Source organism: Tauraco erythrolophus, chromosome 12 (assembly GCF_009769465.1).
Source record: "Tauraco erythrolophus isolate bTauEry1 chromosome 12, bTauEry1.pri, whole genome shotgun sequence".
NCBI lineage: Eukaryota > Metazoa > Chordata > Aves > Musophagiformes > Musophagidae > Tauraco > Tauraco erythrolophus.
This window is the reverse complement of record NC_141476.1, coordinates 8,578,313-8,600,274: the sequence shown is the minus strand read 5'-3', so window position 1 is coordinate 8,600,274 and position 21,962 is coordinate 8,578,313. Positions and strand designations below refer to the sequence as shown.

Sequence of the window (21,962 nt, the reverse complement as noted above, 5' to 3'; positions counted from 1 at the left end):
ACCTCATTTGCTGTCCTCTGCTACCAGAATGGGACCTCATGAGAACGCGATGACCAGCAGGTCTGGCTGTCTCCCTTGTGCGCTGCCAGTGCAGGCAGGAAAGGGTTGCGCTTCGTGCACTTCTTTTCATCCACATCCCTCACCTCTTCTCTCCTGGCACTCACACCAGCGTGTCTGTGTCCTTCCTGGTGTATCTGTAGTTCGATCTCCAAAGCAAGCCGGCTGGCGAAGGGAAGCCCATCAAGAGGGCAGCACAGACAGCAGCCAGATAGACACTGCCTGTTTTTTAAGGACACACACGTCAGCAAAGTCATCTTTTGCTGGGTCACTGCTTCACCTTGTGTGGTGTGATGCTTTTAATCCAGCCTTAGTTTCTTGGTATACCACAGTGCCCAGTCATGGTGCCTTCTGGAGCTGGATCCCGCTTGAAGGATGAAGAGGTCCTATCCCGCTTCGTCTCTGGGAGACTGAAACGCTACGTACAATCTTGATTTAGTTCTTCCAGAAATCCTGCCTAACAAACGATGGTTTTCTTCCTTCAGCCCACTCCTCTCCTCCCAGAAGAGACCTTTCCAGGAAACAGTCTTAAATCTTGGACCATAAATCACGTATGCCAAAAGCTTGAGCACTGGGAAAAAGAGAGTTAGAGAAGCAGCACACCAGGCACTGAGCTAACCTACCTTCACGCAGCTGATGGAGCAGTACACCTTTTCCTCTAAGGTAATGCTAAGATGTGTTTCCTTTTCACATATTTCTAGAGATACAGGCAAGGAGGAAAATAAATAGTTTTCAAATGTGTTTAACAGTTAACTATACGTGAAGAAGCATGCAGGAAAGCTTTTTGTTTTATTCTCTAATGCTTTACATATATACTGGCTATCCAAAACCATGAAATAGAAGCTGACGACCAAGATTATGATTACCATGATCTTTCTGAACCTCCCTCGCCCGTACTCTGATGCAGCAGTTCATTATAAGGGAGTGCACACAGACTTACTCTGCTCAGCAGCAAAACCCGACGCAGGGACGACGTTAATTCCATCGGGGTGAAAATGCTCATTCCGTTTTCAGAAATGGGTATTTGTGAATTTCTAGGAATGACATAAATGAGATGCTGCTGCCCATGTGCTGAACCCTTCATGAGCAGGTGCTGGGAGAGCAGACAGCTCGCTCCTCTTTGGGAGCAGTGCTGGTGAGGTATCAAACTGGCAGGGGATGCAGCAGCCTGGACGCGTCCACGACGGGTGGCAGAGGCATGTGCTCACACCTGCACCAGCTGGGTCACAAAGCAGTAACAAAAAGAATTAGGGCATCCCAAAGCCTTTGGGAAAACACACTTTTTTTGCAACTCTTGAGGGTAATGGCAATGGATAATAGGTTTTTGGTTTGTGTCTTTGGGATTTGAAAAAACAGAAGAATTCAGGCTTTTTTTTAGGCTCTCCAAGGGAATCCAAAGGCTGGGTCACACAGTTGGAGACTTGCAGGGTGCAGCTCCACGTACAACTCTGTTTCAGTGGGAGAACGCCATAAATCACAGCCAGTTTGAGGATGCTGGGTTGGGGACAGCTACAAACTGGTTTGTGACTTACTACTGAAGGACTACAAACCTCAATTGAAGTCAGCTGATTTCTTTTAAGAAACATAACCCAGTGGGTGACACACCATCTCAAGAGATATCATTATGGAAAGATAAAAAATGATTTAACCAGAAACAAAATAAGGTGCTGAGTAAAGACACCAAATGAAGAAGGACACGCGTGCTGCCCACCAGCAGCAGCCATCCACCAGCAGAATAGCAAGTCGTTTAATCCATTTGGGGGCTTTCGTGGGACTGAGTTTGGATTTCACATGCCACAGAGGGCCTCAAATGGAATGATGGCTCTGAGGGAAGGATTCAATCTTTAGCCATCAGGAGAGGATGCTGAGACACGAGACCAATCATAACTGTGGAAAAACACAAATTTAGGAGACTGCACTACTATGTACACGTGCCCAGGTCACCTGCCTTGGGCTTCTGCTATTGTAATGAGGAGAGATCTAATTAATAGCTAGTGGAGTTAGGCCTTAATTTGCCTCATCCAAATTCAGAGGCAGCAAGCAGGTGAAATGAAGTTAGACCCAAAAGCATCCCTGTCTTTGCACTGCTGAAGAGGGGTGCTGGAGGTGACTGCTGCAGGTGCACAAAAAAAGATCTGAAATGCAAATCTCAAAGAGCACATATAGATGCAGAGAACCTTCCATGTTTCTGCTTGCGCAAAAATGTCCTGGGCTAAGAAATACAATCCAGGTGCTAAGAAAGGTACCTTTCCACTCTGCCTGGAGAAACAGATTGAGAACGGTTTGCATTCATAACACAGCTTGTTTCCCAAGAGCTGCTGAGTATCCTCTGGGATTCCTCCCATAGTAAAAGTTCGATGTATTTACTCACCTTCAGAACAGGATAACCAAAGTGATCAGACATAGATTGACAACGTGGCCTATTTTTGTTCACATTTGTTTCCTCTCCTCCCTTTCTGCTGACAAAACAGCCTTTCGGTCCCATTCCCTCGGAAGAAGCTGAGCTGAAGTGGGAGTGACAGTGCAAACAGATTTGATTCCTCCCAGACTTTCCTGTGCAGCTATATAACTTTATAATAGGTAAAACCTGCTTCCACCGATGCAGCTACTGTGCAGGTGACCGACCATCCAGCATTCCCGCACGTGGTGGTTGACCCTTCCTTCCCCTGGCGCTATGCAACGCCGAGCAAGGCCATGTCTCTGCACAGAGCACTGACATCTGCTTTGATGGGATAACCCAAGGGCTCTCTGAGTGAATCCATCATTTCCCATGATGTCCTAATTCCTGCTGAGCATATAACATTCTCTCTGCTAAAAAAGAAAGCACCATTAGTAATTATTTTGCTTACAAAAGGGTTTTCGTTTACCCAAAAACACCACTGCAGAAAGCACTATGGTATTATCCAAAAAGTGAGCACAGGCAGCACCTCCCTAAAGACTGGGCTCCTCCTAGCAGCAGCTAAGGATTTCTTCCAACCTCCAGCGTTTCATGAACTGTCCATTTTTTGTTCCCACAGCTCTGAGACATGATGTAGGTGTCCCGCACGCAGACACCATCTTGCTTAACATCATGCAGCCAGCAGTACCAGACAGTTGATAAAAGGCACCATCTCTCTCTCTCTCTCTCTCTCTCCAGGAGCTGCAACTCCCACATCCTCAAACTGGCTACGGCAACACTATGGCTGCCGGCTGAGAAAGAAATATGTCTAGGAGAGCATCACATCTGTGCCTGAATGTGCAAGGTGCAAAAGGAATAGGGTAAAGCTGACGGAGACTGCAGCAAAGCAAAGCCTGGGAAGGTCTGCTCTTTATCTGCTCATGGCTCATGAGCAGTCCCCGCAGACCCTGATCCTGTGCCAGCACCATGCCACTCGGCTGCCAGGGCACCGCAGCCAAGAGGAGCTGCTGGGGCCGACAGCACAGCTTTAGGAACCCAAAAAAGGATGATCTTTGCTATACAGAAACCGAGGAGCTTGATTTCAGCACGAAGTGTTTCCTAAGCATAGCTGATACACAGGGGAAGCGTTATGGGAAGTTGTGAGAAAGGATGGCAGACAGATTTCATCACATAATAGCTATCTGCGGCCACGAGATGGCATTCCTGCCCCAGGGATGTCCCTCTGCCATGCCTGTACCCAGCCCAGCCCAGGACCAGGCACCCCCCAGGCTCTGCTTTACTGCAGAAAGCCCATGGCTGGTTTGGATGAGAATTGATGGCAATGCTATTCACCACAATCTTCGGGGTATTAACAGGGAAAATAAGGAGCGTGATTACTTAGTGTGACTTAAATGACGAGTGCTTTTCAAACACTCTGTGCTCTCGCTTAATACTATGATACTGCAATTAGAGGAGAAAAGCTCAGCAGGAGGATATGGAAACATAAGCCCAGCAACCTTTTACGGGGAGATCTGAACTGAAAGAAATGATTGCTTTTACTAGGCTGCCTACTGTACGTGCTTTATCAGTATATCGGCTTTGCATATAGCATGAGGCAGAGTTCCATTCATGAAACGGGTCTGCGTGCATTTACTATCTGTGGTTGCTACCACTTCTTGTATAAGGGGACTGCAAGGCCACACACACGCTAATCAAAGTTTCCTTTGGCCAAAGATGCTCCACGGAACCAGCTGCTCATTTCACAGAACGATTATTTAATTCAGACGTGGTTAATCACTTCTATTAAATCTTATCACCCTGGAAGAAAACAGAGCTGCAAAGAACTGCAGCTAGTTAAGGTCTGGTTATGATTTAGACTTACTAAGGCCACGCACCGTCAGCTTTATAGAAACTTGGTGTCTCACAAGCACAGACCATGGAAAAGGAGACAGAAATCCTCCGCCTGAAAATACAGGTTACTGGTTTTGTGTCAACATAGTCTAGGCTCTCCTTTATAAAATGCAGTAGAGAAGAGCAGTGAAATATTTCCTAAATGTAAACAGAGCAGAAAATGGCACAAGGTACCCTTCCAAAATGAGCTAAAGAGAGGAATCAGAAGGGTGAGACCGTCTCTTGTTGCTGTGCCACCACTCACATTTTTGCTGCCCTATATTCTTCTAAGCCAGGACCCACAACAGGAAGCCCAGATCCATCCAGACACATGGGATGGCGTTTGTCTTGCCTAACTTCTGATTGCGAGATGCAAAGTCATCCTGGCATCTCCTGCGTCAGCGAGGACTTCCAGCAGATGATGCCCACCCAGCTGTCTTGGTCATGAGCATCTTCTTTGCTGTGATACAGAAGTGTTGCCCTAGTCTCACGGATAGGAAACTCAAAGTAAGGACTGAGCCAGCCACTGGCCCAGGAACATGCAGCCCCTGAGAAGAATCAGAGCAAAAACGTTAACACCACGTCCTTTGTTTCCATGGGAAATCCATCCCTAGACATGCATTTTGCACCTCTGGCCTGACAACGATTGCGGGGCTCAGCAATCCCTGACTTGAAGGACTTCATCCTTCCTTCAGCAACCATGAGGGGCTGGTGAGCCCTCTTCCCACATCCTGATGGATCCTGCAGCTGCAGTGGCTCTGTGCAGTTGCTGGCACTCCCCTTCTCATCTCCTCTAAGCCATGGAGTGAGACTTGCTGCAGATGCTTTTGGCTTTAGTTGCCTACACGGCCTTTTAGCAAAGGCATGAATGACCGGTGAGCCGGGCAAGACACTCTTATGCACTGTGTCCTGCCTTCCATTGACTTTCCATTAAACCATTTCCTCTTCCTGAGCTCCATCCAGGCAGGAGTAGGCACAGTACCAATTCTTTAAAGCATGCTCTCTATCTTCCTACACTGCTTTGCAGTACCAACAGTAGCAGTACTCCTCATCAAATAATAACGTGCACTACTTGTACACAGCACTTAATAAATAAACCAACAACTGGGCACTTTTCACATGTCTCAACCCTCGTTTTTCCCTCGACAAGATGCGCAGAACTTGCACTAAGGCATGGCTCAATTATTTTTAAAACACCAACCATGACCATTAAATGAGAAGACTGAATTCTGTTTTGCAGTCCTCCTCTTAATTTAGCACTATTTCAGATCACTGAATCACAATCTTATTTTGATGTCCTTTTGGTCTTCACTATCCCATCTTAAGGTTGCACGCATAGGTGTGATGAAGCAGACTGGTGTTGACAAAAATCGCCTTGGGCATCATCACACCTTCTGGAATACTTAAATTTGAATGTATGTGCTACCACAGGAATACATAATTCCCAAGTGCATAGGAACACTCAAGAAATTAGACAGCTGGTGAGAAAAGAGAGACATTCATCTGTGAAAGAGAAGGTGCATGAGCTCAACCCTTACTAGACACCAGAGAATCCATGCGAAAGCTCTAAAGGGTCAGGGAAAACACAGCCAGAGCTTGCACTTACTTGATACCAGAGAACCCAACTACAAGAAGTAAGTCTATGGACAAGCCTTCGTTATTCTTCAACACAGTTTCTAGTGTAACATTTACAGCACAGGAGGGACTGCACATGAGACCTTTAGGGGTAGGACCACACCTGGGGTCACCATCTGCAGTCCCAGCAGACTATGGCACTGCTGTCCAGGAGGCTGCACAGCAGAAGCGTGGCAATGTGAGTGATACCTGGGGTAAGGAATCCCTAAGTAAGGAATCCCTAAGGGGCCTTGCCTTTATTCTGGGGAAAAACTCAGCTACTTAATCGAAAACAGATTTTTTTTTTTTCCCCCCATGGTCCCTGGGGCAGCAGCTGAGCTGTGTGAGAACCACTGCTGCAGAGCAGCTACGAGGAAACATCAGAAGAGGTTCTGAATTCCTAATTAAAAGGACCACTAAACCACTTGCGTGAAGACTTCCCATAATAGCTCACACGCTTGCACCTGGGTAATAACTTTTTAGTGCATTTTTTGCTGTGCTTAATGACTTGTCCATAGCCTCCACTTTCACAAATGGGAACATCACAGCACAAATCTCAGGAGCATTATGGAAATACTGTCACATGCACAGAAGGGGATTTGAAGAGCGGGTCAGACCAAACTACCAGCAGAACCTTTCAAAGGGTTCTGTGGCAAAGCCACGTACAACCTCATTGGAAAACTGGCTCCTAGACATGCTAAACAGCTGTAAGTGAAGAAATCTTGTGTAGGGGATTTGGACACCACTTTTTACTCTTCAGCCCTAGACAGAGGGGCTAAAACAACTTCCCTGAAGTTCCCGTCTCTGTCCTTGATGTGCCCGGCAGCATCGTGAGCTCAGAGCATCCGCACTGTGATTGCAGAGAGCAAAGCTGAAGATCTCTCCTGGAAGATAGTTCCCCAATAGATGCCTTGGGGAACTGACCCTCTGCTCAGACCCTCAACCCAGGGACAAGGGCTGTGTCTCAGAAGTGACGGTGTCTGATGTCAGCTGTACCCAGGACTCGGACACCTACTTTGACACATCCATAAGGCTCCTGGAGGCTTCCTAAGGAAAAAGAGCTGTGAACATCTGCACAGCTGTGAAATGAAATCATGCAACTGGAAAGGCAAGCCAATCAGTCTGGGTAATTAAGACAGCTTATATTTAACACTGAAGCCAACTAGAAGAAGGAGGGGAAAAAACAGACAAAAAAAGCAGCTATGTCCCGAAATTTCCTTTTGCTTTGTTTTTCACCCAGCATCATAAATCTTGCTTACACAGGCATGCAAACCTAAATACAACTGACTGCTTAAAATCGTGTAGCCATGCAGGTCGTCTGCCTGAGCTTTGCCACGGCGTGATACCTCTGCAACAAGCAACAGCTCTGAGCATGCTGTGGGCTTGGAGCACCCAGGTGATGCTGGCAAGTCTAAGGCAGCGATTCTCCTACCTGTCCACAGAGCCCGCAGGGCTGTCACAGCAGCCAGGACAGTAATGCCACAGGCTCTGGCCAGCCTCCTGGACTGCAGAACCACACCTGTCTGGAAGCAACCTGCCAGGCATGGCACCCACAGCCATGCTGAGTGATACACAACGTGGATTATGGGCTAAACTCTGCTCCCACTCACATCAGTATAAACCCCTTCGCTTTCGCAGAGTCAAATTTGTTCTACAAGAGTACGGAATATTTATTTGTAATGTATACACAGGCTCAGCTCAAAAGGACCTTTCTCATTTTACCACAGTGAAGTGTTTACATTATCTCCCAACTAACCGTGGCAGCAAACACTGTCTGCAACAAAATGCTCTTATCATGCTCCTACTCTGTGCAAAGCCACTGAGCATCACTTCAAACTCCAGGGCCTGAAGCAGGGGATTCTTGAATGAAAAGACCAGATTTTCCCCTCTTGCAAAGACAGAGAGGGCATCCCTGCTTGCCAGCCTCCCTTCCTCTGCTGCTCAGTGCCCAGCTTCCAGGAGGAGATGGTCACCTAAGGCGCTGAGCAAGGATGCTACAGAGACCCTGTCCCTTTTCATGGTCAGACAGCGGGCTCTCATGGATGTGGTACATCAGTTTGAAACTCGGACCCTAGGTGGGTGATAAGCTCAGAGGTTTGGTGCAGGGATCCCAAACAAGGGCAGCCTGTCGCAGCAGAGATCAGCTGAGCCATCACAGCACCTTGAAAGCAAATCAGGGAGCAACACTGGGGCAAGCACAAAGACAAAACAGGGCATCCCTGGCTAAGGGAATGGAGATGGAGAGTTTTTAAAGTTTAGCAAAGACATTACTTTATCAAGAGTGAATTTCTGGAGAGGGCATGAGGCCCAAGCTCTTGGGTCACGACAAAGAACATAAGAAGTGACATGGAGTCAGATGAGACCCGTTGAGTGTCCTCTTCAGCACTGCCCTACAGCACATGCTCAAGAAAACTGCATGGAAAAAAAAAACAACAGATGATAAAGAGCGATCTTTTCTCCTTCAAAAATAATAAGCTCCAGTCTCACTTCTCATACTCTGAGCTACTGCACAACACTTGCACTAGGGCTGAAGAGGCTGCTCTGCAAAGGGGAGATATAACCTCAAAATGAAAACACTTCTAGAGTCAGAGGAGCAGCCCACACCTCCGTCCCTTCTCGAGCATGCCAAAATACACAGACAAGCTGGCCAGATTCTCCCCTAACCAGTTATTTACTGCTTTTAACCCAAATGGTTCAGCTGAGCTTGATGCACGTACACCCGATTTTCACTTCTGTGAGCCAGGGCAGAATGAGACCTACCTGCATGCTGAAATACATCCACGTGAATGTACAGCGTTTATTCACAAGGCACACAGGATCTTGCTGCTGTTTGGGTCTCTGTTTTCTTTTGTTCTGCTCACGTCAGAGAAAGGTGATACGATAAGGAGATGAATCACTGGTACAGCCAATGAGCACTGCTACAAGCACAGGTCACTGTTGAAATATATCCAGCAGTTTCTTTAGAGACCACAGGACAGGGGTGTTGTGGATGGACCTTTTGTGCTATTCCCAGACCCCTCGGAAACTGCATCCTCAGGCCGTGCAAACAGCAGCATTACTAACGCAGCTCCTGGCAGGGCAGTGTCGGAGCTGTGCAGAGCCACCTCACCCTCTGTGCTTTGCAGAGAGCAGACACCAAGTCAACGTGCAGGGAAGATGGGGGGAGGTATAAAACCCTCAAAGATCTGCAAGAATACAATTTCAGCATGAAAAAGCAGTAAAATCCCACTTGCACTGGGATTTGGGATATTTTGTAGATGCATCTGCCGGTTAGGGCATAATACAAGGCTTTTTCTTACACGACTTATTAAAAGCACTACTAATAATACACTGCAAGCCTGATCTGAAATAACCCCTGCTATTTCAGGTCTGGCTTTCTCTAGAACTGTGCGCTCTCCTGTACCCGCACTGAGGCAGATAATCTGCACACGAAGGGATTGGGCTTCAAATGTCAGGAATCCAACACGGAGCCTGAGAAGAAAAGAACCATCAGTGTTTACTGCCATCCCGAGAGCCACGCTCCTCGCACACGACTCATCTGATTGCTCGGTAGACGTGGCTGCTAACCCTGCCTTCTTCAAGATCTACAAACAGGATTCAAGCTCCAAGGTCACTAAGATGCTTTCAAACATCTTATTCGCAAAACCAGCTAGTTTTCCACTAGGGAAGACAAAAGGTAAACCTTTCACACGACTAGACCAGTGCTTTTGGAAATCTTTCCCTGGCTGGGAAATTGCTTTTTCCCATTAGGGGTGCAGAGCCCAGGTTAGCACCCCTGGCATGGCATCAGGCTGAAGAGCAGCCACTGCCACGGGTGTGCCATGCCTTGGGTGTTTTAGCTGAGGGCTGGCATTTCGAGGACATGTGAGAATACGGTGAACAACTCCATGAGTCATTCTTAGGCAAAAAGATCTCCAACAAGGTTGTGTGACCCTGTAACACTCTCCTTTCCACCCTCCCAGAACACAGGGCTGTCATAAAGAAGGGAAGTTTCCCAGTGAGTCTTACAGTTCAAATGCAATTGTTTTTTTCCTTGATGCGTATGAGAAGTTTACTATTTTTGTAGCCCACATAGCCTCAAGAACAATGACAAAACCGAATTTCAGGCATTTTGAAGGGTTACAGTTTAATCTGAGAAAATGCCTGTTTCCAGAACTGTACTCACTGTTGTTCTGTGAGCAGACACTTAACCTTCATTTCTATTTTTTTGAGCCTCTGAGATATAAAAGCTTTGGGATATGCAGAGGTAACCTGCTACAGTACTTACACTTTCACAGTGCTGAGGCTCAGGATCCCCAGAGTGCGCTCCTCACCCCCAGGCCAGGCGGCATTCCCTGCCCAAGCACACCAAACCTGGGATGCCTGGGGAGCAAGCTCTCCTGGAGAGCAGCCGGGCACACTTTTGCTGACTTAGTTCCTTTATCAATGAGCGTTTTGCTTATGATGAAAAGAACACAAGCAAACATGTTGTGTTTGACAACACAACATCAGAGAGTGACATCAGCATCTAAAGAGATGTTTTGGTTGACCATGGATCTTTTGTCTGCCAGACAGCATAGCTCAAAAATGCACCAAAGACTTCTCTGAGCTGTTTCTGTCACTGCCCTCATCACTGGAGTACCTGAGGGCCTTCAAGTCTTGTACTAAGCAACATGACAAACTTGTACATCTGGTTCATTCCCTCTTGCCTTCTCTTCTGAAGAGGAGAATGTAAGGGCAGTGAAGTGCTTTCACAGGGCTCTGGTTTTCCCTGCCTGGGCTGCTGTGTCTGGGAGGGGAAGCAAGGTGAAAGAAGCACTTCTAATGCAGAGAAGAAAAAAAGGACAAGTTTTCTGTGATGGTCTCTGGTTTCTGTGCAAGATTATTTTAGAGCCTTGGCTTGGGTGGTCTTTGGTTTTGGAAGTAAAAAGTCCAAGGACCCTCAAGGAATGCAACTGTCAAACCCACTGCCCTCCCAAGGCAGGAGGGAAGAAAAGGAGGAGAGGTCAGAAGACCTCAAGCCTGACTTGCACCTCTTCGGGAAGCCAGTGCAGAGAGAGGATGAGTGTGATAGACTTGCATAACTCATATCACACCGCAGCATTCAGCATTGGCTGCATTTTCCAGAGGGCTGATGGCTTCATGCCCAGACACTGTACATTTCATTATGATAAAAAGACCCACTCAATTAAAGAGCTCACTCCTGAAGCCCTTATTTTCTAAGCAACACTTGTATAAATGGTCCTACGTCTGACAGCAAGAAGGCTTGTGTAAGGAAGGACTGACCCTTTCAGCAGAAGTGGGACAAACAGACCAAGCTAAACAAGCACATGTAACCCAGCAGAAGTGTGCTTTTCAGTATGGGTAGTAGTAATTTCCCTTAAATAGGGCCCAACTTTCTCCACTGAAGCAATAAAAATACCTGAAATAGTGACAACAGCAGGTTCTTATGGAAATTTTCTTCCAAGTACAGCTCTCCTACTTCCTCCTCTGAAGCAGATTTCAAAGCATTTTGAAAAGTAAGCCAGGCTGCAGCACTTGCCCTGATTGGGAATATTGTTTTTAAACTGCTTACTGCAGATTCTTGCTCTTCCAGCACAGTGCAGGGTACGAGGCACGAGCAGTTTCCGTGCCTCTGCGGGAGGACAATCAGGGAGGGAAGGCAGCCTGCCTACAGCTCAGCTCTTCTCCTGCATCTGCTGGGCTTGAACTGGTTGCCTGCAGCGCTTGTGCACTCGCGTGTGACGCAGTCGGGTGGTTTTGGCTTTCCTTCCATGAGCTTGGGAAGCTCCTGGTGAAACGCTGCTAAGGGACAGTTCACTTGGATGGAATGGGATATGGGGACAGAGAGGGAATATCCCAACAGCAGACCCTCCTGCACTGGTCCCCACTGTTGGAGGAGGCTTTGTATCACCTGGGCAATTCTCCACTGTGAGGACACACACCGAGAATTTAATTTAACTGTGAAATCTCTGTGGTGAACCAGAGGAAAACTGCCTCAAATCCATACAGATAGTGTTTCAAGTTAACTAATCCCACAAATCAGAAAGGAAATAAGCCATTCATCATTTTCTCCTTCCAAATCAACAAAGATCAATCACTACTAGCAGGCTTATAACAACATCTGGGTAAGACAAAAAAGCCAGGTATGGAGTCAAGGCTGGGGATGTGGGGACCAGGCCAAAGAGAGCAAAACAAGGCTCTGCCCTTGAACTGGACCAGCGCAGAGTGGCCTCGGATAAAGCTTTAAATGAGTGGCTTGAAGCTTTCTCCAGCTCCTCTCTCCCATCTCTGGCTGTGGCTGCCGGAGTGTCCTCGCCAGCTGTCTCCCTTTCTTGTAGAACCGTCAAAAGCATGATAGAGAGTATGAGATTATGTACCTACACCCGATGGCACCAGTTCAGATGGACACTCAGACAAGTATTTATCTAAGCACATGCTTAACTCCATCCCTATTTAGCAAAGTACTTACGTATAGGCACAAATTTATGTCTCTATGGCTACAAGAGACGCAAGTCTGTCATTAACACTTTTTTTTTCTCAGTCAGGGCTTTTGTGCCATTCCTAGTGGCAGGACGATGCTCTGCATACACGGAAGGCCATGTTTCTCCTCTGCTTCTCAGAGTCCCCTTCTCAGGAGCTGGAGCCATCCACAGCGACTAAGCAGCACAGAGATGGGGTAGAGGAGAGCATGGTGGAGAGAGCAAAAGACTAAGCAAGACTTACGTTGGCTTCGAGGCTTCAGCCTGGTCAGTCTGCAGCTTCTCCCCACCTTCAACTTCCATGGTGCAGTACACAATACGGTTGGGGGCCAGCGACTTCAGACCCTGCACCTCCATGATGACAACCTGTGGGGTAAAGAAAGAGGAGTGTAAGAGCAGCATCCTTCTTCAGATCTCGCTCTGGCTGCTGAACTTGCGGAGTCAGCAAGTGCTGGGGTCTCCATGTGCTGCTGGACGTTCATGGTGGCAGGTGGGCAGGGATGGTGGCACTGCCTAGGCTGAGCGGGGACCACGGCAGCCAGCGAGGTCTGTACGGAAACCAGGAGGTCTCCCTCTGACTGCACATGGGCGTGTCGAAACCTTTGGGTGGCCAGGGCTGTACCAAGATTCAGGAGACAGGCCTCACAGGAATGTTTCTGCCCCACCTAAAAGTGCCTTAATATGTGAAATCCAGAAAAAAAGTACACAGCTACTCAGCTTGTGCCAAAAGCCTGTTTTCAAGATTAATCATAGAACGGTTCAAGTTTCATCCTTGAAGATCACCTAGTCTAACCTCCCTGCCATGGGCAGGGACATCTTTCACTAGATCAGGTTGCTCTGAGCCTCGTCCAATCTGACCTTAAATGCTTCCAGGGAAGAGGCATCCACAACTTCTCCAGTGTTCTTTGTTCCAGTGTCTCACCATCCACATTGTAAAGAAATTCTTCCTATATTCAATCTAAATCTGCCTTCTTTCAGTTTAAAATCATTGCCCCTTGTCCTGTCACTACAAGCTGTGGTAAAAAGTTTCTCCATCTTTTTTATTAAGAAATCACCATCGAGGTTTCTTGCAGGTAATTACCCTTTTATTTTTTTTTTTTTAAAGGTGGTTAGTCCTGTTAATCATGTACCTTAAATATTTCTACAAGAAACAGTGTCAGAATTTCTGTTCATGTTTTACTACAGCTACTTATGAAGTATATACACAGGGGTTTAAAATTCCTCTCCTCTGGTCTTCTGATCTGTCCTCACACTGAGAATCCCTCGCCTGGCACTCAGAGCTCTGCAGATCCTCTGATGAGCACACCTCTCCAGCAAAAGCTCTCTTGCAGCAAAAGCTTCACGCACAGAGCAGTGCACAGACCTACCAGCTCCTGAAGCTGGTGCTTTACTGAGCTTCTGCTTCCCACTGGATGGTGTTCAGCTGGAGCAAAGCGTTTGAGACATCTCGTTGTAGGGGCGAGTCCCTTTATGCACGGCTATACACGCTGCACAGGCTTTTCCAACAGAGAGGTCTACTGCTTTGTGACACATCCCTGGGAACGCTCAGAAGTCAGGCTGTATTTGATGCTGCTGTTGAAGGGCCTCTGGGTTCGTAGCCTGATTTTTATATAAGACTCAACTGAATGTTATAAAGATGGTTTCAGACATCTAATGGGTTAAATTCTGAGATACGACAATCAGTGTTGTTAAGTTCTGCATTGACATGACATATATAACAAGAGACCTCTTAGGAAGAGAAATAAACAGGAAACCACACAAAAATAGAATTTTCTGATTTTTCTGCATCCTACATTTTTGACCCCATCCTGACAGTTGTTTTGACAACGTAACATAAACCCACTCATTGACAGACAACGACAATTCTGCATGGGTGTGCCGGTGACTCCTTGGAGTAAACGTCTTGCCTAGATCACACATACGTTTGCGCAGAACAATTAAGGCAGCTGAAAACAGCTACTGCAGCAACACTGCTTCCAGGACCGAGCCAGCCTGTGTCGGAGGTAACGGCGGGTGCCTGCAGCACCCTGCCTTCCCTGGGCTGCGCAGACAAACTGCTCAGCAGAGCGCTGAGCAGAAAGGCAGTGCTCAACGCGAGGCAAAGAGCGAGCCAGCAAAGCACAATATTTCCACACAAACTGCAAGCCAATCTGTTTGGTACATTCAAAGCCCAGCAATTTTTAACAATTCTCCAAAGAGGAAGCAAGGCTTGCAGGGAAATACAGCGACACCCCTAACTGGCAATAATTAAACATGCTGGCATTTACGGGGTTGCGTTACTGTACTGGTTTCAGGGATGATACAGGTTCAGGGTTACTGGGGTACACTCAGAAACAAGCCACATGAAAGGTTCAGTTAATGATGTGGATTTCTGAGTAATTTGATGTACATCAGCAGGAAACGCCAGAGAGTTTATCTCACACAGTTTATTCCAACAAGACATCAGAAAGGACACAAGCATTTGACCACAGGCAAAGCTTCTGGTAACTCAGAGAGGAGCCGTTCCTCACAGAGATCAGAAAGTGATTTCTAATGACCTTTCTCCACCTAACTGAAGTTTGAACTGAGCAGAAGTTGGCTGCTGTGATTTTTATTCCCACAAACTCTGCACGCTGCCATGTATGTGAAGCTTACCTCCAGGGAGAACGACAACACGACATCTGACTTGGAAAGCTGGTTCTCGTTTTCTTCTCCCATGTCAATTATTGAGGTGTTGTGACTGCGTTTCAGCTTCTGCAGCTTGAACTCAGAGCCTCCTTTAGACACAGGCATGCTCTCTAAGTTTGCCATCAGGAGATTGACAGACGACTTCAGCTCCTCGATGTACATGTTTTCCATCTCTTTGGATACAAACTTCGGAAACTTGCGCTCCTTGGATTTGGAAATAAAAACAACAGAATTAATTGCAGTGACTATCAGCAACCACTTTTTGCACTGGGAGAACCCCCCAGGAGCATCTGCAGAGAAGTTTGCGAGCAGGGAACTCCCACAAACCAGATGACAAATTACAGTTTCCCTCCGTGTAATGAAGAAACATTACTGTTACACAGTTAGCTTCCCATAGAATTACTACTTGGTACTTATCCAACTTTACTGCTTCTCGCATGCACTTGCATTTCGCTCTTTTTTTTTTTTTTGTATCTGCAAATGGCCTTCTTTATATATATATGTGTTCACAACTATAAAACACTCCAGGCTAGATCTCAGTTGAACTTTGTGATTGGCAGCAATTTACTAACGACTCAAAGGATGCTGACAGTTAGGGACTTGTTTTCCAGTCTCCCAAATGTGCCAGCTCTTTTAAAAATGCTTCTGAGCAGTTACTCCATTAGTTTTCTAGGTGTGAAAGGAGCCCAAGGAAGCAAAATCAACAACATGTGGGCAGGAATTGTGTGGTCCCAATTGGAAGAAAAGGGGTAAAACACCCTTTCCACTACTTGCCAGGGCCCGTGTCTCCCTCCAACAAGGCAACATTTCAGTGTGACACCCTCCAGCGCTGCCTGTTGTAAACAGGACGTTTAAACATTAAAACCAAAGCTGACAGTGAGAGCAAAACGTGATGTTCCCCAATGTGTGTTCTCAGCTTTGAACTGCTGCCCATGCTCCAGCTCTGTTAGGATCACCAGTCTGAGCCCTACATCTTCTGACAACTCTGCCCATACCCCGAATCTGCTCAGGGTTTAAACATCTCTCAGTGGGTTACGAGCGGCTGTGCAAGGTGTACGACAGCAAGGCAGCGTCTGCAGCCAGAGAACTCGAGGCTGACGTGCAAAGCATCTCAGTGGCAATTCATAACACTGTAAGAAGTGGTTTGTAAAACGTATGCTAGAAAAGAAAACAAGGTCATGTTTCTTCTAGAGGACTGTCATCAGGCTGCTGAAAAAGTACTCCGCTGCACTAGTTTTTGCATCAGTCCTCAATAGCTTACTCATTACAAGCTCACAGCAGCACTCCCACCAAGCAGTTAAAATACAGTGTTCTGTTTCCAGTCTCAATCTCAAGAAGCAATTCCCTCATGTAAATTAGGCCTGGTGTAAGATAAACTACCTAATCAGTCTGGTTTATTGTTTATGCATTATATAAGTTGCAAGACATCCCTAGGGAAAAAAATCCAACTGTTTTGTAGATTTTGAGAACTACTGCTGAAGGAATGATGTTCAAACATTACTGCTTTTTCACCCTGCTGCTATCCATCCCTCCAGGGACTGCAATTTTGGCACTGCCCCCACAAACCTCTTCAGAAATGCAGCAAGGACTGAGACGTTTCACTGTGTGCCACCAGCAACTTCTTGTACTAAGGTTGAAAACAGGCAGTGTGAAGTGATGCATAACAATTTAACTGCGGCTGGGTCTGATGATGGAAATGCAGAGCTGCAAGTGTGGTCCCAAGTTACCCATCGGACTGGTGATAGAGCCAGGGCAAGTCTGGAGGAAGACACAATCAAGGGATGCAGACAACAGCATGAAAAGGTGCTCATCATCTCCACATGTACTTGGAGCAGGGAGGGGACCAGAAACGGAGACAAGTGTGGAGAGAAGCAGAGTTGAGAGACTTTAAGGAATGGCCAGTCCAGCAGGCTGAAGCAGAGCGGGTCCAGCCCCAGATGGACACATTGCTCTGGTGTCACCCCAAGGTCTCATTCGATTGCCCTACACATGCTCCTCTTTGTCCTTGAGGCCAGGTGACTGGGTGGGGGGAAAGGCACCCCAGGACAGCTGAGCACTTGCTACTGCAGAGAAAAATACACCTCTGCCTTGGCACCACGCAGCTCTCAGCTCTAATGCTGCTCTCATTTAGCTGCTGGAAAAGTACAACACACAGAGTGAAAAAGCCTGTCCAGATTCAGCTTTCAAACATCTGCTTGACTTTGAACGTGATTCCTCAAAGGGGCTGGCTCCAAGGCAGGGCTTATGTGCTTTGATGGAGTCAGGCTCAGCAGAGGACTGCCTAATGCTGTGCTGAGCTGCGCTCTCCTGGGCACGTGAGGAGATAAAAAGGCCCAGAGCTGTGCCCTGACTTCCAGATGCAGAAACTGGTCACTGAGGAAAGCTAGTGTGCAGGGTGACTTGTTCAGGGTCAGTCAACAGGTCAGATGAGGGCTTGCAGAGCCACCAGTCCTGCAGCAGTGTGATCCCAGGTCCCGTCAGACTCCACAGCCTTCGTTTCCTCTGAAGTACAAATGTCCTGGCGTGAATTTCTTAATTTAGTAACAAGGTGTTAATTTGCCTTTAGTATGGAATCTCCAAGGGCCACTTCAGGGCTGGTTTCACCAGCACAGTAAGTCTTCCTATGCAGCAAATCTGCATTAAAAGCTGAAAAACGGAGATAAAATTGGAAATGCTGTCCTTTCATTGAGCTGAATTGGGAGCCTGCCCTATGCTAGAGGGAAAGCAGCCTTGCCCAGAAAGGGAGAATACAGAGAAGGATTCAAAAGGTCATTTGGATGCTTCCAAAAAATGGTATTCATGGGTCCAAAACAACAAGGTTTCTCGTAGACAGGTGCTGGTGGGATCGGACATTCTGGAGAGAAGGTGTGCACCAGTAATGTGAAGGAGATTGAAGAGCAATACCTGCCAAGTGGATCACAGGTAAGTCACTTTAACTTTAAACTGCCCTCCAAGATGCACAGCTGTATTCAAAGGTTGAATTCTGCATGGGGAAACATCAGGTTGTGTTGAGGACTTTCCCCTGACTCTCTTGCAGGGCCAGCAGTGGCACAGTTTGTTTTCAGCATCCTTGGGGGAGGAATGGAAATGGCAAATCCTTGTTTGCAAAAAATAATTCATGAAGCCACAGCCTCTGCTGGCTGCTACTGAACCGTGCATATTGTCGTCCCACATGCCATAAAGGGAAAACGAAACAACGGAATTGGGCAATCTCATTCTGGCACCCAGTGCCTGCCTACCCATCTCAGAACTGGAGCAGCAGCGCTCCGCGCAGGGGCTTACGTTTTGCCACAAATGAAAAACACTGTAGGTTTTCTTGACAATAAAAAGGCAAAGGGCCAGCTGCTGACCAAGGAGCTGCAGTTGGTTTGCTGCACCATCAATTGGCCACGTGGTCCTTGGCCACCTTACTATTTTTACCAGTGTAGTGGGGAAAAAACAGAACCTATGTCCCCAAAGATGCGACAGCAGCAGTTGTTTAACAGAAGCGTTAGTGAGGAATAACTGTGCAGGTGCTACCTGCATCCTTGCTAATGCCTGACCATAAATGAAAGTGCTCTGCTTTTCACACTCAGGGATCTCAGTGTGGTTCCACACAGTTCTGATACTGCCTTTCTCATAAAAACCCCCAATTTGGTTATGGCTGAGTGCCAGGAGGACTACTGCTGAAAAGCAGGTCCTTAGCCTGAGCTACATCTCTCTGGTTATAGACCTTTTTCTTTTCCTTCTATTAATGGTTTCTCAATTATCAAGAACAGCCAAATAGATCGTTCCCAATGACTTCAGCCCCATTAGGGCTTTACTACTGTGACTCAGAGCATCTGATTAGAGGCAAGGATAAAGTCTCAGCCATACTGATGTCAACAGGATCCAGGATTTCTCTCCATCTGTGATCCATCAGAGGTCATGTAAATCTGCATTGTGTAAGGGTGTGAATTGCTCCTATAGAGATGTCTCCTTACAGAAGGGTCTCTGGGGAGTTTAGCCAAGTGCTTGGTTACAAAAATTGTTTTGAGGTCCTGTGTCTGCTGTTCCAGATTGCAGTGATGTCCACATGGTGCAATGCTAGCCTGACTGCTCTCGTGCAAAGGGGGAACATGTTCGGGACAGCACATGTGAAGTACCTTTACTGAGGCAGCACCTACCTACGGGCAGGGACCTGTGGCTCCCAGCAGCCCAGTGAATGGCACAAACTCCTTTAGGGCAACTCCTGGCTCCTCTTTACATGCCACTACCCACCTTATTACGCAGCAGAGAAGTTTGACAAAGAGGGCTCAGATGTGCACTTGCAGGTCTAGCTGGAGCACTTCAGGACAATTTCTTCCCCACTGTTGAGGATTCTTAAGGGTTTTGAAGGAACCTAAACTGTCCCAGCTCATCAGGCCTTTGCAAGCAATGCGCATCACAACAGCTTCATCTGTACTTGTTGCTTTGTTTGTCATTAAAAATCTGCTTATATTTACCCAGTGATTACTGGGAGAAGAAACCTGTAAGGGAAGGACAGCACCTGGGGGCTGCATCAAACTACTTATGTGCTTCTATATGAAGAGCTTGTTAACATAGAAGACTTTTGGTTTTTTTACCTTGGCAATTTGCTCTGCCATTTGAAGACGTCCATCTAACTCGCGTCTGATCTGTGCTGCTTGCTCATCTGGGTTGTCCAGCTGTATAAAATCAAAAGGCAAATTAAGGTGAAAAATTAAACAATGCAGCACCTCTACAAGCAATTCAGTTCTTCAGGCTGACTATCTGCATTACGTTACCCATTACGTATAGCATAGAAGGAGCAGTGATGGGCCCCAGTTTGGGACAGAGCCACATAAAGGATGCACACAATGTTCACCATCCCAAGACAGACACAACCAGGGGACAGCGCAGACCCTGTTTTGATGCCCGCCCAGGTGCCTCCTGGGGCTGAGCATCCTCAACCCAAGGTCTTACACCCACTTTGCCCTGTAAGTCAGTTTGGCAGCAAGCCTTGATGGTGACTATCTGAACCCCTGAAAAGTGAGGTGCCCTCCACACGCTATCACTTTGCTGGTGCTTGGGAAGCCTCAGCCCACTGTGCTGGGGCAGGACACATGACAAGCCAAACACTCTCCTACCCCTGCTTGCCACCTAGAAAAAGACAGAAGAAGCCAGAAGAGACTCAGCAGAAATGCACAGCAATAGCATTTGCTTAGTTTCTGTCCCTTTTCCCTCATACTGCTACACCCCTGTGCCACTACCCAATTCATACAATCAGTTTTCCTGCAGCCTTCAGCAGAAATCTTTTTTTCTTTTTTCCCCCCACAACTCTGTGGTTCAGCGTTCAGCGTCTCCCTGGCCCCTGAAATGTCTTCTGAGGGTAAAATGTTGTTTCTGCCAGCTAAGCAAACAATTACAGCACACATGGAAGGGACATGGTGTCTGCTGCGAGCAGTTTCCCATTAGAAGGACTAAGGGCAGATCTGTTATTTTTAGTGGGAACACACGGACATAAACTACAGAACAACAAAAAAAGTGTAAAATCAAACTAGCCCCTGAAGAAGTCAACAGCTGCTGTAATGGGGTGGCAATTTTATAGCTGCTTTCCAGACTCTGACCACTCTTTAGACTCCTCGGGGGTCATTTTGGCCACGGCACAGGGCTAGAAGCGTGTGACAGTGGGGTGGTCATGGCACCACTCCACCCACATGGCACAAAACCAAGCTCAACCTGGTGCAAAACCTCATGGTTTTAGTTCACCTGCTCGAGCAAATGTGACTTCAGACAGGAGGACTGGTTCCTCCATCCAAATGACACCTTCGTTTGCAAAATATTGACCCCTTCTGGCTACCAGTAAATGCAAGTGCCACAAGCCATCAGGGGTCAGCTCTCCCACCGACTGCTACACGTAATGAGCTTCATTCGCTGGCTGGGGGTTGCACTAACCACCTCCCTGGGTTTTATCCTCCTCTGGAGGCAAAATGCTTGACAGAAGAAAGGCTTGGCTGGTGCAGTGCAGTCTGGAAAGTTACAGCTACAATGGCAACAAAAGTTTTGATTCTCAGCCTGATGAACAACGAGCTCGTCTGTCAGGGTTCCCTGGATGCCGCTTTCCCCCAGACCCGCTGCTTTCCACAGCATCTCAGCCACCCGCCTGCGCATCCCGCGCCTCCCCCCTTTCGCACACGCTCGTGTAGATCTGCACACGTGCACACTGCTTCACCATCAACAATTTTCCAGAGAGCCAACATTCATTATGGCCGAGTTTGAGGGAGAGTATATTTTTGATTAGTTTTTGAAAGCCTCTGTTCCTGATTTAATTCAATAAGTCCTGACTGTGATTCAAATCCACTGATGCTTCAACATTCTCTGCTGTGGCCACCCAGGTTTCACTCACACCAGCTGTACCACATAGCCTGCTGCCATCTTGCTTATGCTCCTGATCCCAAAACCAGTAGCCATGGACCATCAGCACCTTTTGGGACCAGCTGCCCCCATTAATTTCTCCATGAACAAATCCATCCCACAACTGACCTCCACTGACGTGCAAGCACCTCTCAGAGCTGCTTCATTAATGGTAGGAAATGTACAGTCCCAGATTTCCATTTCTTTGCAACTCTGAAAGAGGGGGCATTATTTCAATTCCATCTGAGCTACAGTAATTGAGGTTAATCACACACTACCCAAAATAACTCAGGCACTAAATTTAGAAATCAAGGATGCTGTTGTGGAGGAGAGCTGGTTTTGCGGTATGATAACCAGCCAGCAAACTCCCTCATGCTTTCTGCACTATCTTGATTTTGCGGATGTTTTCCAGTGATGCTACAGGTGTCAAAAACCTTGTCAAGGAAAGATCTGACTGCAGAAGCTTATTTTTCTTAGGAGGTAACAAGCACCCTTGGCAGCCTCCTCAGTTGCGGTCGAGTGGG

The 21,962-nt window shown here is 47.2% G+C and overlaps 1 protein-coding gene across 14 annotated transcripts in view; it reads right to left on the bottom strand.

Annotated features, from left to right (window-relative positions):
* The window catches only part of CADPS (calcium dependent secretion activator), a 220,084-nt gene that overhangs the window by 120,293 nt on the left and 77,829 nt on the right, over positions 1–21,962 (bottom strand). For all 14 annotated transcript variants that reach the window (XM_086619182.1, XM_086619184.1, XM_086619187.1 and 11 more), the window contains exons 4-6: positions 19,650–19,730; positions 15,034–15,270; positions 12,644–12,765 (exon numbers count right to left, since the gene is read on the bottom strand). In XM_086619182.1, the coding sequence (XP_086475308.1) occupies positions 12,644–12,765; positions 15,034–15,270; positions 19,650–19,730 (440 nt within the window). The remainder of the gene's footprint in view (positions 1–12,643; positions 12,766–15,033; positions 15,271–19,649; positions 19,731–21,962) is intronic.